The sequence below is a fragment of the Canis lupus genome, chromosome 34 (assembly GCF_003254725.2).
Source record: "Canis lupus dingo isolate Sandy chromosome 34, ASM325472v2, whole genome shotgun sequence".
In the NCBI taxonomy this organism is placed as follows: domain Eukaryota; kingdom Metazoa; phylum Chordata; class Mammalia; order Carnivora; family Canidae; genus Canis; species Canis lupus.
The window spans coordinates 22596407-22611704 of NC_064276.1; the positions used below are offsets into that span (position 1 = coordinate 22596407).

Here is a 15298-nt window from a genome sequence, read left to right on the forward strand (position 1 = left end):
AGAAGGGACACTCCAAACAAAAAGGTAATTCCCTGTGCCAATAATTTGCTGAATTCCCTTTGCTGTTATTAGAGACAAATCTATTTGCATAACAGCCTTTTCCCCAGTCTTTTCTTCGGCTGAGGCCTGTGGTGAATCATATAATTAATTTGGTATTACATGACACTCCAGCCTGTTGCCATAGATTTTATTTTTATTTGTTCATTGACTAATTTAAAAAGCTCTGACAAAACACCCTCAGGTGGCTGGCGAGGGAGACTTAAAAACTCACAGAAACAAATTTCAAATGGGCAAATACCCCAAAGAAAAAACTTAAAAAAAAAAAAAAATAATAATAATAATAATAATACCTTTTCTGGCTAATGTTTAGGAATATTGGTATGTGTGTTTTCAAGCCCTATTGTAGAAGAGGCTGGTTCACTTTATACATATGTTTATTTGGCCCATGGAACATGCTGTAAGGGAGATACCTCGCAGGTGTAATGATTTCTTTTTCATTTTAAGATGAATTGCATTTAAATTTATTGAAATGATGTTAAGTCTCAGGAATCAGCCAAAAATCCTGGTAATTGATCTGTATTTAATCTTGAGTATGTAAGGGCGTTTAACAAATGCTATTTTAAAATGTGTCTGTGCTTGGTCTATCGAGTTATGTTATGAAAAGAAAATTCTACCTTCTTTTAATAGTCAAGATTGGAAATGCTAGTTACTATAACGATGTGTCCCCCAAATCTCAGTGATTTAACACCAGAGAAGTTGATTTTTCACTTAACCTGCTCCAAGTGGTGGCAGGGATCCAGGCTCCTTTCCTCTTGTGAGGCTACCCTATTCAAGCTTTTCTGGCCCTCAGGGTCTCCATGCAAGGCCAGGAGAAAGCTCAGAGATTATGCTGGGTGCTTCACATTAAACCATTTCTGGCCTCATTCATTGGCCAGAACCAAATCAAATGGCCCAGTTCAGTTGCTAAGGATGTGTATGCAGTCTCCACATGGGCCAAGGGAGACCAGGGTTCATGGACGCTTAGCCAGTCTCAGCCACACCTGCCCTCGTGGTCACCAAAGTTCCATTTCATCCTTCCTAAATTGGTGAGATGTCACATTAGCTTGTGGTTGAGATGTCACACTGGCTCTCTGTTCATCCCCCTTTTCAACTGTGCGTTCTCCTACTTTTACACAAGAAAAATTGACCTGTCACTTATCATCTCTCTTACTATGAATCATTCCCAGGACTGTAAAGACCTCCAGGGACCAAACAAAGTGACAATTTGTAATATTGGTGTCAGGAAGTCTCCTTTAATCAAAGTACCATTAACCCACAGAAGGGCTTCCTCTTTCTCTTCAGTTTACCAGTGTTCCTGTTAAGAGAACCATGGCGTGACACTGCTGTCGCCTGGCCCAAGTTGGGGCGATCCAAATTGAGATATATTAGAGAATAGGGCTGCAGGGAGAAGGATCATTTTCATTTAATTGCCTTACCTTGACCATCATCCAAATTTGGACAAACAGTGCAGAGCTCATGAGAGAGGCACCTTTAGGAACAGCAAGAATATTTTTATGCAATGCAGAAGGCGGTAGCATCTTTGATTCAGATAACCAACGAAATGGTGAAGTTGCAGACACCTCAGCTGCCCAAATGCCTCTTGTTTTCCTTTTCTTTTAGGCAATCACATTATAATTCAAAAGTGAAATGACCGTCATGCCAAAGCATATTGATACAAATTTTGGAATTAAAAAATGAAATGGAGACTTTTTTTTCTAACAGAAAGTAAATACAATTAGGATGGTTAAACACTGAGAATGGCTTTGCCAATTGTGTTGCGTGCCAGATGTGCCCCCCTTCCTTTCCTACCTTCCTTTTTCTCTCCCTAATTATTATTTTAATGATATTCACAGCAGATCATTCACAGAGATTTTTTTTTTAACACCAATATACTAAAAGGCATATACAAAGATAATTCTTTCTGCCTGAACTTTGGTCACACCTATTAGCTCTCATCTTCAGGAGCCACCACTTTTAAGTATTTTATTTATTTCTTCTGGCATTTCCTATCTATATTTTGCTAATCAATTTGTGTATATTGTTATTTTTCATTTAGTCAACCCTGGGCATTATTTTGTTTACTTTTTAATTCTAGTAAATGAGACTTTTTCTGTCTTACATGGCCATCCCCTTGCCTTTCCCTATCTGTTGCTCTCTACATACTAATGTTACAGTATTTTGTTGAATCAATAATCAATTAATTAATATGCCTTCACATATTAATGAATTATGATTATGTTTACTTCCTTATTTTTGGAAGTTATTAATTGCCTTGCCTTCAGATGCTTACTTTGATTTGGATCTTTGGGTAAGTGTTTTTGTACTTTACAATTGCTTTTTAGCATAATTATCCACAGTGCTAATTTCACCAGATAATTTATTAGTTACAATTATTATTTTTTTTAATTGGAGATTTCCATTCCCTTCTACTTACACTGGTTCACCGCCAAACCCTGCTGCAGAGCTGTTAGCCTGGGATCTCCTTCATTGTTATTCTGGGGATTTCCTTGCCCTCTCTCTTGAATTAGATCCTCTCTTCCTTGATCCTGTAGTTTGCTTTTTTTTCCTCTCATTTTTGTAACAACAAATCCCTCAGAAGCCTCCTGATGAAGAGCATGTGGGAAGGAAAATTACTGAGTCTTAATGTGTCTGAGGATGCCACCTTCACACTTGATTGTTTCCATGGGTTTAGCTTCAAGGTTGGAAATCATTCCCTTCACCTACATTGCTTCATTATCTGCTAGTTTCTGGTCTTGTTTTGGCAACTTCCAGAACCATTCCGATTCCTATCTTTTGTATGTGATCATTTTTTGTGTCTCCTTTCGTACTGCCTTATAGTTTTTAGGATCTTGCCCTTTTCCACAATTTTAGAAAACATTTTTGTGGTGTAAGTCTATTTTCATTGACTTATTTAATTGATGGTTCTCTTCTGTTTTTTTGTTTTTTGTTTTTTCTATTGCTGTAGGAGGCATAGTCTTTGTGCTTTTGTATTTGCCAGGGCAGAAGAAAAAGGAGTGTGATAAAATATGCTCTAGCTCTTAAAATAATCAACACGTGACACTCACTAGAACCTATTGGCCAAAGTCAGTCACATGGCCTCTCCTTCTGAGGAGCAGAAGAGTACATTCTTACGCTCTGCCTGGGAAGAGAACCCGGAGATATTGGGTGAATAGCACTAGTGATTCCTCATCTTGGGGCTGGCAGTTCTTTCTGGGTCTTCCCAGTACTCTGAATTGCACATTGGTGTTCTCTAGCTATCTTTCACCTGCTGGTTTAGGATTTATCTGTTTGAATGGGCTGAGCTCATTACAGCTTGTCAATTTTGATGTTGTCACTGTCTTCTCACCTGTTCTTGCTGTTACTTGGGGTTATGTCTTGAAAAATTATTTTAGTTTTAGTGGAGTTTCAGAAAGGAGTGAAAATGGTTGCATATATTCAGTCTGACATATGTATCTGAAAAACTGTGGTTGTAATTTCCTACAAACTGAATGAGCTGATTCTGCAACTTTGTAGCTTTAATGAAAATGTATTTGAAGAAGCTGGTAAGATAGATGTTTTATTTAAAAAATTGCTATCATGTTTGTATTGGTGTGAACAACATCTTATCTTCCCAATTCTTTCTTTGCGTATTGGATTTTAAAATGTGTTTCTAAATAAATAAATAAACAAACAAACAAATAAATAAATAAAATAAAACGTGTTTCTAAATAAAAGCAGAGCAATTATAAATAATAGCAATTTGTTGAGTCTTGGAAAAGCCAGTCTGTTAAATTTCTCAGAAAACTGTTACTTACTTGGGATTTATTGCTTACACATCCTTCTGCAAGTCATAAAGCTTTAAATTCTTTGCTTTTATCAAAATTAAAGTAGCCACAAATTTAGTTGTTCTCTCAATTATCTGCTGCCACAAATATGTTGCCTTAACAAACAGCCATAAACTTTAGTGACAAACTTCATTTTATTTAGTTCATACATAGTTTTGCTCATGAATCAGTGATGATGTCTGTGCCTGGGCAGATCTAGCCCCCAAATCAGGAGACCTGGGGAGGATGGAGAATCTTGGAAGCTTGTCTTTTCAGTTATAATTTTCTCCTTAGAACCTCCTCTGCTTCCAGAGGAGGGAAAGAGCACATGACTTCTCTTTCAGGTGAGATTCTTCCCCATGCTGTATAGGATACAATAGGATCAAGCTATCAGATCAAATCATTACCCAAGAGGTAATCAAAAGATGATGTAGGAAGATGGAGAAATCATTTCTTCATAGCACAGGTTGCTATTCCATGCGGTTATTACAGAGAGGTTACTGAACATGACCAGACAAGGGAGATCCTGGAAAAGATTGGATGTTCTGAAAAGGTGTGTTCCCTGCAGATTTTTAAGATGAGATGACTCGTGGCTTTTTCTTTCTTTTTGATTATTCCAGAACGCTGCGATGACTGGGGACTAGATACCATGAGGCAGATCCAAGTGTTTGAAGATGAGCCAGCTCGCATCAAGTGCCCACTCTTTGAACACTTCTTGAAATACAACTACAGCACAGCCCATTCAGCTGGCCTTACTCTGATCTGGTATTGGACGAGGCAGGACCGGGACCTGGAGGAGCCAATTAACTTCCGCCTCCCTGACAACCGCATTAGTAAGGAGAAAGATGTGCTCTGGTTCCGACCCACCCTCCTCAATGACACGGGCAACTATACCTGCATGTTAAGGTAGCCTGATTCTTGGTGGTGACTTTCCCTTTTCCCTTTAGTTCCTGGGCTTTTATCTGGATGATGCATCTGTTGTGTAACTGGGGAAGGGAAGGAAACATCTAGAAAGAGTTACACTTTACCTCAGTGGCTTAGCAGAGGTTTCCTGAAAGAGGTGTGCAGAGAAAATGGTTGTGCTCCTGAGAACTTTTCTATTAGTGGGTTCCTTTTCAAACCCAGACATATACCGAGGTTATCTAATGGTGGAGCCTTGTTTATTTGTTCCTTTTCTCTCATATTAGAACCTGTCTGCCTTTCTGCCCCACCTGGAGGCAAGAATTTCCCTAGACAGTGAGCAAGGTGGAGAGCAGAACCACCTTTCAAAGTCCTTGGCACAGAATAAAGCCTTGGGATGCCTTACGGAAGAAAGAATTTGGGATATATCTAAAGCGTTTTTAGAACAATACCTTTCAAACCTTTTCACCAAAATTCCCCTACAAAGCAAATAAACACCTTATCACTGGGAATCTAAGAATATAATCCAAAGTATCCCGCTAATCCTGCAAAATTTATTTCAAATCCACTTGGTTTAATCTTGAAAGTTCATGCAGATTTTGCATTCTACTCTATAATATACCTTTACTTAGTCTTGTATTACCACAGATTAATATTGTTTTTACTCTGAAAAAAAAAACTTAAAAAAAACAGCTCCCTCTGAAGAATAATCATTTCAAGGCTTAGATCTTTGGCTCCTTTTTCCCCAAAGTCCCCTTTTAACTTCCAGGACTTACTTTGTTTTTTTTAAATTCCCATAAAAAAAAATATAGCTTATGGATTGTGGGTTTTGTTTTTTTTTTATACAGTGTCCTACTATTTAATAGGTACAATGGTTTGCTAGGGCTACTAAAACAAAATACCACAGACTGGTGGCTTAAATAACAGAAATTTGTGTTACCTCAGCTCTGGAAGCTAGAATTCCAAGATCACAGTGTCAGCAAAGTTGTTCTCATTTATTTCTCCTTGGTTTGTGGATGGCCGTCTTCTTTTTATGTCTTCACGTGGTCTCCCCTGCTTCATCTCTGTCCTCATCTCCTCTTCTAATAAGCACATCAGTCATATTGGATTAGGGCCCACCATACTCATTTTACCTCAATTACCTCTTTCAAGAATATCTCCATATGGTCACATTCTGAATTACTGAAGGTTAGGTATTCAACATATGAATTTGGGGGACACAATTCAGCCCATAACAATAGGGCTGAATGGGGGCACTCGGGTGGCTCAGTGGTTGAGGATCTGCCTTTGGCTCAGGTCATGATCTAGGGATCCTGGGATTTAGTCCTACATCAGGCTCCCCACAGGAAGCCCTCTGCCTCTCTCTGAGTCTCTCATGAATAAATTAATAAAATCTTAGAAAAAAAAAAACAATGGGGCTGAATATATAACAATACAATAGCATAGAATAACATAATACTAGATAATCCCATACCATCTTCTGAATGCCCGATGTCTCCTCTGGATACTAACTATGCTCTGATGGAGAAATGTGCCTACATTTTGATACATTTAAGCTATGTTACGATTAAGTGAAAAAGGACCTCTTTGTCACAGAAAGCATTTTCATCATTGTGGCCTTGGGAGTCCCTCAGAACCTCTGAAGGCCCTTTTGAGGTTTTCACCTGACTCTTTAGTTTTATTGGAGTAGATGCTAGACTAATGTTAGGCTTCCAAAGAGCCTTGTCCACTATTTATGTCCCAAGACAGCTTTGTAGGAAAGGTTAGGGCAGATTATAGTAGAAAGGACATTGAATGATTAGACACGGAAACTAGGCCATCATCCCAGCCCTGACACTACTCAGCTGGTGACCTTAGGCATGTTGGTCTATGTCTGAGAGCTTTGGCACCTGTATCCACCCAGTGAGAAAATCAGTCTAAATGCTCCTTGAGCTCCTTTTCATCTTTGGCAGTTGTTAATCTGTTAACATTCAACAGGTGAACAACAGGAAATAGCTGGGAAGGGGTCACCAGTAGGTTTCCGGATGATCTTGTTCTCTGCATTTCAATGTTTCATCTCTACTTCTGTTTCCTACTTGTCTAGAGCTCTTCCTCAAACTTTTCTAACCTTCTTTTACGTTCCAGGAGCAGCATGGCTGTGAAGGCCTGAGTATTCCTTTAATGCTGTTTGTCAATTTCCAGATGGCCATCTCTTCAGTGTCCCTGTCTGCCTATCTTCTTTGTCCCTAAAGAAAATCCAGAAGTGAACTTCTCTCATGGGGCCACCAGGAGTTTCCCATTGCCCTGAGGCAATTCCTAAGTGGAGCATGGCCTTAAACTGAACTGTGTAAAATCAAAGGCCTGATGTCTTTAGAGGCCTTAAACTAAGTTTCTGCCTCCCAAATTGTATCACTTGTATTCTTCCCTCAATACTTCACTTAAAATAATACCAAGATTTTACTTTTGAAGCTGGGAAAGTCAGTGCCACTGACTTTCATTATTTTTTTAAGACAGAGAATATATCTCCTGAAGCTGAAAATTACCCCCTATATAATTGCCACCTGTAGAATACTGCTTCCACCTGGTAGACCTTTTGCTACTTTTAGGGAATGATTATGGCTGTCATTCTCCCTTCTCATCTTATTACCATTGTCATAAGCCATCTTTAAATATCCCCTCTTCCCATCTTGTGGAGGGAAATGCTACCCCCACACACACACACTTCATTGTATTTAGTCTCAATTAATTAGTTAATGAGTAATTAATATATGTTTAGCCTCTTAAATAGAAATTAAAAAAAAGGGTGGACAGTGAATGACCCATTTACCCATCACCTTAAGAAATCAGTTAATTTTATTATCTGTATTTCCTTTATTGTTTTTCTATATGTAGACACATATTTTATATCCATTCCATTCATTTAAGACACATTTATTCAGTGCCTACTGACAGTTTAGACACTGTACTACAAGCAAGGAACAATAGAAAGCACACATGGTCATGCCCCTGTTTGAAGTATGATAAATTCAATCAAGGAAATGTCCGAGGTGCTCAGAGAATGGGAGGCCTAATTTAGAAATGGGCGCGTAGAGGATGACCTCGAAAGGCTCTGTGTGAAAGGTGGAGTAATGGGAGTGGAAAAGCCCCTCTCCTCCCCAGGCAGACTAAAGGAAAGGACCTGCGTGGACATTCAAACGTAAATACAATTCCCCAGTCATCCTAAAATGTGAATATTTTCGCATATAAAGAGTAGTTTATTGTGTCTGTTTTTATTTTGTAATATCAAATTGGTATAGGAGATACTTCCATAACACATTTAATTCTTATGTGAACTGATGTGTAAATGAAGTCTCAATACATAACATTATTTCACTTAGCTCATTTTATTATGATGGCTGCATCACATCAAATGCAAAGGAGATTGCCCACTTATTGCATATTTCTCTTTTCAGGAACACTACATATTGCAGCAAAGTTGCATTTCCTCTGGAAGTGGTTCAGAAAGACAGCTGCTTCAATTCCTCCATGAAACTCCCACTGCATAGACTGTATATAGAGTACGGTGTTCAGAAGATCACATGTCCAAATGTAGATGGATTCTTTCCTCCCACTGTCAAACCAACTATCACTTGGTACATGGTAAGGAAACTCAAGAGCATCTTATTATCTCTAAAATGGCAACATTTCTTTGTTGAGTTAATGTTGAAACAGATTTTTCTGGTCAGATTTTTTATTTCTTCATTAATAACTTTATGCAATACTTTTTCCATTTCTTCACTTTGTGATTTATTTATTTATTTATTTATTTATTTATTTATTTATTTATTTATTTTTGGGCCATTTTAAAGGAAGTGGTAGAGGATACTTTCCCTCACTTCACCATTTCCTAAATTATATTCCCTGGACAACTAGAACTACCACATTTCTATTAACTTCCTATGAGATACCACTTGAGAAATGCTTGTGCACTTCTACTCACTGCTGAGCAGGTCAGAAGGTGCTCACTTGTCTGGTGAATATCAACCCCTGGATTAGTCAACACTGGATTCTGTTATTTGTATGTGTTCTTGTATTTATTTTCATTTGTGGGCTTGGTCTGTCTGTGGTCTCTTCCACATCTGAGGGACTTTGGAAAGTGTTTAATCAAAAAGTGTTGGGAGGTGGCACCTGTGGCAGCAGCCTTGTTTTTTAATATCCTCAAAAATCCACTTATGCCAAAGCTAAAATTCCTGGACAACATGTGGAGCAAAACTCAGTGATGAATTGCCCACAAGAATCACTTTCAACGAAGTGAGCAAAACAAACCACATATAGAACCAGCATGTAGGAAAGGAGGCAGATGGAAGTAATGTGGTCTCTGGCAGACTAGAAAATAAGGAACCAGTGGTATTCACTGTAAAGTATGGTGGGCCAATGTGAGAACAGCAGCTGAAATCAGGGAAAGTTTTGCTCTCTAATAGAGGGTGAGTCCAAGAGGCCCATAGTAAGAAATTCTGAAGGGCCTGAGATTGTTCTAATGCCTCAGAACTCTGAAAAAATGCCACCCAACTGAGAACAAGTGGCTAGGAGTGTGATCGAAAGTAAACAGGATCAGGACAATATAGAGGAAGGAAAGAGAAGGAGCAGCTAAACATGGAAGAGCAGAATAGGCTCCGAAATTTGGAAGAGGGATCTCTGTGAAGTTAGAAAACCCTGCCAAATTCTAAAGCTCAGAAAAAGAGTTTTACCTAAAAATGAACAACAAAAAATAAACACGGTTAGGGGCACCTGGGGGCTCAGTTAGTTAAGAGTCCAACTCTTGATTTTGGCTCAGGTCATGATCTCTGGGTCATGAGATCGAGCCCCAGGTCAGGCTCCATGCTCAGTGCAGAACCTGCTTGGCATTCTCCCTCTGCCCCTCCCCTGCTTCAGGTGCTCTCTCACTTTAAATAAAGAAAAATAAAATCTAAAAAAAAAAAAAAGAACAATTGTAAAAACCCATTCAACTTTATAAGAAAAAGGAAAATAAGCAGAATCACATTTCTTCCAAAAAAGAAAAAGCATGCAGAAGGACATAATGTGACTTACTATTTCAAAAATGAGCTAAGAGATATTATGAAATGAGATGAGAAAGAATAACATAGATAAATAAGAATTCAAAAAATCCAGAAATTAGGGATGCCTGGGTGGCTCAGTGGTTGAGCATCTGCCTTTGGCTCACAGAGTGATCCTGGGGTCCTGGGTTGGAGTCCCACATTGGGCTCCCTGCAGGGAGGCTGCTTCTCCCTCTGCCTGTCTCTGCCTCTCTCTCTGTGTCTCTTATGAATGAATGAATGAATGAATGAATGAACGAATGAATAATAAATAAATAAATAAATAAATAAATAAATAAATAAATCTTTAAAAAATAAAAGAAAGTCCAGAGATTAGAAAGTTGGAAAGAAGGAAACAAATCACTTCAGAAAGGAAGCTCAAGCTAAGAGGGACAGAACAGCCAATGAATATGATAAATAATGCCTGAAGATGAAGGAAAGTGGAAGAGGGAAAGAATTTGAATTAGAAAATAAACGATGAATAAAAATAAGAAGGTTACAATAGCTATACTAGTAATACATAAAGTAGACTGTAGACAGTGAGTATTACCAGTGATAAAGAGGACTTTTTAAAAGGGCCAATTCATCAAGAAGTCATAAAAATAGTACAAGTATACGTGCCTGACAGCAATGTGTCCAAATTCATGAAGCAAAAGTTGACAGATTTAAAAGAAGAAATAGGCAATTCATAATCATAGTTTAAAATGTTCGCATCCAACAGTTTGTCTTTAATGAAATGACTTAGGAGCCAACTTTGGAGTTTTCCATTGGCCAATAACAGAACAATTTGAACTTCAGTAAGGCTGTTAATCACTATGGGTCGAATTTTATGAATGAAATTTAAATCCGTAAGTTCATAGTGATATTTCAGAGTAATTGGTCACATTTGGTGGATGATAGGAAATCAATTTGTTATCTTGAAAACTGGTAATGGGGAAAAATCAAATATTTAGTCTGTCTCTCCTATAAGAAATGTGCACTGGGTAATGAAATAGTGTGGAGAAGTGTGTTTTTATAAAAGTATATAATCGTTTTGCAGCCCTTAATGAATTAATAAATCTAAGCATGGAGCACCAATATCTGTACCATCATAAGAAAGGAAAGAGCTAGACATAGTCCTTCTTATGAAAGAATAAAATATCACTTATAATTGTGCCAAATGAATTAAACCTGAGTCTGATAAAACCTTTGGATCCTGCTGCCATTTTGCAGGGTATATAGAGAACAGAGGAATGTATTGATCTATACCATGAGTTTGCAGTCGGCAAAATCCAGACTGGAAAATTCTATAGGCCAAATGTACTGGGTTATTCAACAGGTAAATTACAGGAAAAAGAAAGACATGATGTGGGAATGTGTAAATTAAGAGAAACATGTAAGACGCATTTAAACAATGCATGAGACTATGGTGTCTAAGGATGCACATGTAGGCGATAAGATCATAAATCAAAGTAAGAAATTGATTTTACTGTGAAAGTATAGATAGTGGCTACTTTGAAGGGGGTAGTGAAAGAGCTTAACTGACATGGGCCATGCAGAAGCCTTCAGGGGTGGCTAGTAATGTGCTATTCCTGGACCTGAAGGTGCTTATGAAGGTATCTGCTTTATAATATGTGAACTCGTGTATACATTTGAATGTTTTTTGTATATGTCATATGTAATAATAAAATGACTAAGAAAAAGGGAGGGAAGGATTACATAAAATGACTAAGAAAAAGGGAGGGAAGGAGGAGATAAAGAGAATGAGAGAGAGAGAGAGAGAGAGACTGATTTAAGATATAGAACAAGTTGCAATATATGGACCTTAATTAGATTGTGTTTTATTCAAACTATAAAACAAGTTATGAGAAAATCGAGGAACTCTGAACACAGAATATTGGTAATACAATGAGTTATTATTACTTTTTAAATTGTGATAACAGTACAATAGATATACTTGTCATTGGAGATACACGTAGAAATATTTACAAGTGAGTTTCTATAATATTTATGATTTGCTTCGCAATAATCTTGGGGTACAATGAGTGGGTGTAGATGAAACTAGACATAGCCTGAATTTATACTTTTGAGGCTAGGTACAGGTACAGATGATCATTGTATATTCTTTGATTGTAATGTTCCATAGTAAAAAGCAAAAAAAAATGATTAAAAGAATAATTTTAACATCAATAAGTGTAATGTATTTTCCAATTTAAAAAATATATTCTTCTATTTACCTGCTATTGAGTTCTCATCTCTCACCTTGTTCAGTTTTTCTATACTTTGAACATTCAATGGTTTGAAAAAATAATAATTTGATTTCCTTAAATATTCTGTAATTTTCCTTCCTTTTTTCTTGATGCATTACCTACCTGGAATGCCCCTCTTCTTTCTGTAGAACTACCATCTTTAGTCTACCATCTGTCCAGCTACAAATAATCTTTTCCTAAATCTTTTCCTATAATCCCACAGCTACTTATTTATGCCTATCTCTTTTCACATCCTTTATTTTTTATGCCACTTTTCACATCCTTTATTGTTTTAGGATATTGTTTTATGTATACAGTTATCCATGTATACATTCAACAGCTGCTGAAGATCAGTTGTATTCAATGCCATATATGTCAGGGGGGTTGGGGGAACACAGTGATGAATGAGATATATGTCCTACCCTCCATGGTTCCCAAAAGATTAGACAAGTTTATAAATATGAACTCTCATTCTTATCAAAAAGTAGAATTCTTAGTTCTACAAGAGGGCCAAAGAGAGTTAATTGTTGGTTCTAAGAACAGGGGAAAATCTCACATGCATGTACCCTATGAGATTGACTACTTCTTGAGGGTGAAGTTATGGCATACCCATCTCTATATCTTCAATGATTTCCGGATTTTTGGTTTTCCTGATTGGATGAATGTTGGTGCTATTAACCAAGATATGAAACAGCAGAGAAGGAACAGGTTTGGGGGCATGTAATGGATTTAGATAATATCATATGGTGTTAGGAGTGTCTGTGAGATAGCTAGGTAGCAGTGACCTGTAGATCATGGCCTCATGTGTATGGGTCTGAAGCTTAGAAAAAAAAATCAAAGCTGGAGACACAGAGTCAGATGCATCTATCTGACAGTTGAATCCCTTAAGAAGAAGATAGAGAAAAAAAGAAAAAAGAAAGAAAAAAAGAAGATAGAATAAAATGATAAAGGAAAAGGGCTAAGGTCAAAATCTAGTGAATGAAGGCAAGAAGCCTAGAAAGAAGATCAAGGAAAAAAGTCATAGCAGTGAAACCATTGCCATGGTGGATACCCAACAATGTGCAGGTGACTAAAAAGGACAACTAATAATCAGACATCCTTCCTATTTTGATTATGAAGAGGTTGCTATTGATGATGTGTGCTATGCTGCTTTTTATTTCTCCATCATTGAGTAATCGACTGATCCCTTTAATCCGGAGAGTTCTGCAATCTTGGGAACAAAATCAGGGTTCTTGGCAGGGGTTCTTCACTGTATCGCAATGCTGACAGTGCTTTCTATTCCCTACCTTCTGCACTCACCCCCTGCATCTGCCTGGGTATCTTGGCCCTCCTACAATAGTTCTCCTTCAGTTGTTATCATCTGATTTCCCTACCTTAACATTGGGAAAGTAGTCTCTTTTAGTAATAACTGTGAGAGTTAAGACACATTAATCAGTTCCAGCAAATTTGTTTTCCTGTTGTCGGAAAGCGAAAACTTATGAATTGAATGAAGGAAGAGGAAACTAACATTTCTTGCATTTTTGTAGTAAAATACATTGTACTGGGTACTTTATATGTTGTATGTAATACTCACCACAATCCTTCAGGGTCAATATCATTAGGAACCAGAGGCTCAGAGAGGTAAACAATAATAGCTGACATTTACTGAGCACAAGAATTCTTCCAAATGTTTGATTATTTTAATACTCTCAACATGAAGTAGGCTGTATTATTTTCTCCATTTTATCATTAAGAAAGCCCAAATACAGAGCAGTTGAGAGATTTTGCCAGAGTTGGTCCCAGAGTTGGGATCCAAGATTTAACCCTATGCTATTTATGTCAAGAGACTAGTTTTACATTATTTTGTATAGTTTACTGGAAACAATCAGCCAATGATGGGAGAATCTGGGATTTCAAGCCACTTTTGTTAGATTCCAAAGCTTAAACTCTCCAGAAATGGCACAGAGAGGGTCCTCCAGTCCTTCTTATTTCTGGAACGTGAGGTGCTTTAAAGGGCAGAGGCATCTTTGCGCACAAATTAGGTCACAAGGGAGACCGTGGACCATAAGGAAACCTGTGGATAGAGCACTCGGTAAATCAGAGGGGGCTCAGAAAACTGGGATTGATGGGAACAGAAAAACAGAAGTTTCTCTTTCAGAGTTGCAGGGGAAATAGGGCAGGATTGAATTTTTCTTCTCTACATGTCTTCTTTCCTGCTCTCCTCTGTGTGGCAGGGTGTTCTTCGGTCTGGGCCCAGAATTCATAGTTCTCTAATTCAACAATCCTGTGAGTTAAATTGATGTTCACTAAATGTTTGTCAATGAGCCAGGTTTTGTTACTAGCCTGGAAAACCAAACATGGTTCGAAAGTGATTGACTGAATTTCAAATAGCCAGCTTATAAAAGAACTTCTGGAACACAACACATGTTCAATTTGAAGGCTGCCTGCTTATTCACATAGCGACTTCCGAATACATAGGTATAAAGACACAGGTAAGTGTGATCCCGTCGTTGTTACTATTTTTATTGGATTTACTCAGAGACCAAAGCTTAAAATATGGCAGGCCATCCTAACTTTCATGCTACTGGATCATTCCTTGTCCTCATTGTTTTAATTGGATATTTGAATATTTTTCTCTAAAGACACTTGTAAAACAAAGGCAACTTTTCTCCTTACTGAGGATCAGAGGAACCACTTTAGTGGATGTTTTGGAAATTACCTTTATAGCAGCTGTTGAAATTCTGTCAACTGCTATTTAGCAGGATAGATACCATTCTGGATCTCACCTTGCAAAAAGCTGGTTTTCCTTGTACTCAGTGTGATCATTAAAATTGGAATGTTATCTCCACCTCTGATTTTCAGTGTGAGGTTAATCAGAAGTGGCCAGATATTGTTTATACATCGCTCAGAAAATTGAGAAACCTTGGCTTTTTCTGACAAAAGGGCTCTCAGGAAAGCACATTTCTGAAAGAGCGCCAGCCTCGGCCTTCTGGTTGGCATGGCACATATTGTTAAGTTCGTCCAAGGTCTAGGTAATAAACTTAATATTAAGGTGAGTGCTTGTTTCAATCTGATCCGACATCTTAGTTTGATTATCTCTTTCCTATCTCTGTAGTCCCTATGTAGTGATTCTTAACCTTTTGGTATTAAGGAAGTATGTGGGGCTCTCCAGGTAGCTCAGCGGTTTAGTGCCCGCCTTTGGCCCAGGCCGTGATCCTGGAGTCCTGGGATCAGGTCCCGCATTGGGCTCCCTGCATGGAGCCTGCTTCTCCCTCTGCCTGTGTCTCTACCTCTCTCT

The 15298-nt window shown here is 38.0% G+C and overlaps 1 protein-coding gene across 6 annotated transcripts in view; it reads left to right on the forward strand.

Moving 5' to 3' along the window:
* The window catches only part of LOC112645830 (interleukin 1 receptor accessory protein), a 128178-nt gene that overhangs the window by 77250 nt on the left and 35630 nt on the right, over positions 1–15298 (forward strand). For all 6 annotated transcript variants that reach the window (XR_004811900.2, XR_004811899.2, XR_004811901.2 and 3 more), the window contains 2 exons: positions 4463–4748; positions 8174–8360. Coding sequence is in view for 3 of the 6 variants with exons in the window: in XM_025425354.3 (XP_025281139.1) it covers positions 4463–4748; positions 8174–8360 (473 nt within the window). In the remaining 3 variants the exon portion in view is untranslated. The remainder of the gene's footprint in view (positions 1–4462; positions 4749–8173; positions 8361–15298) is intronic.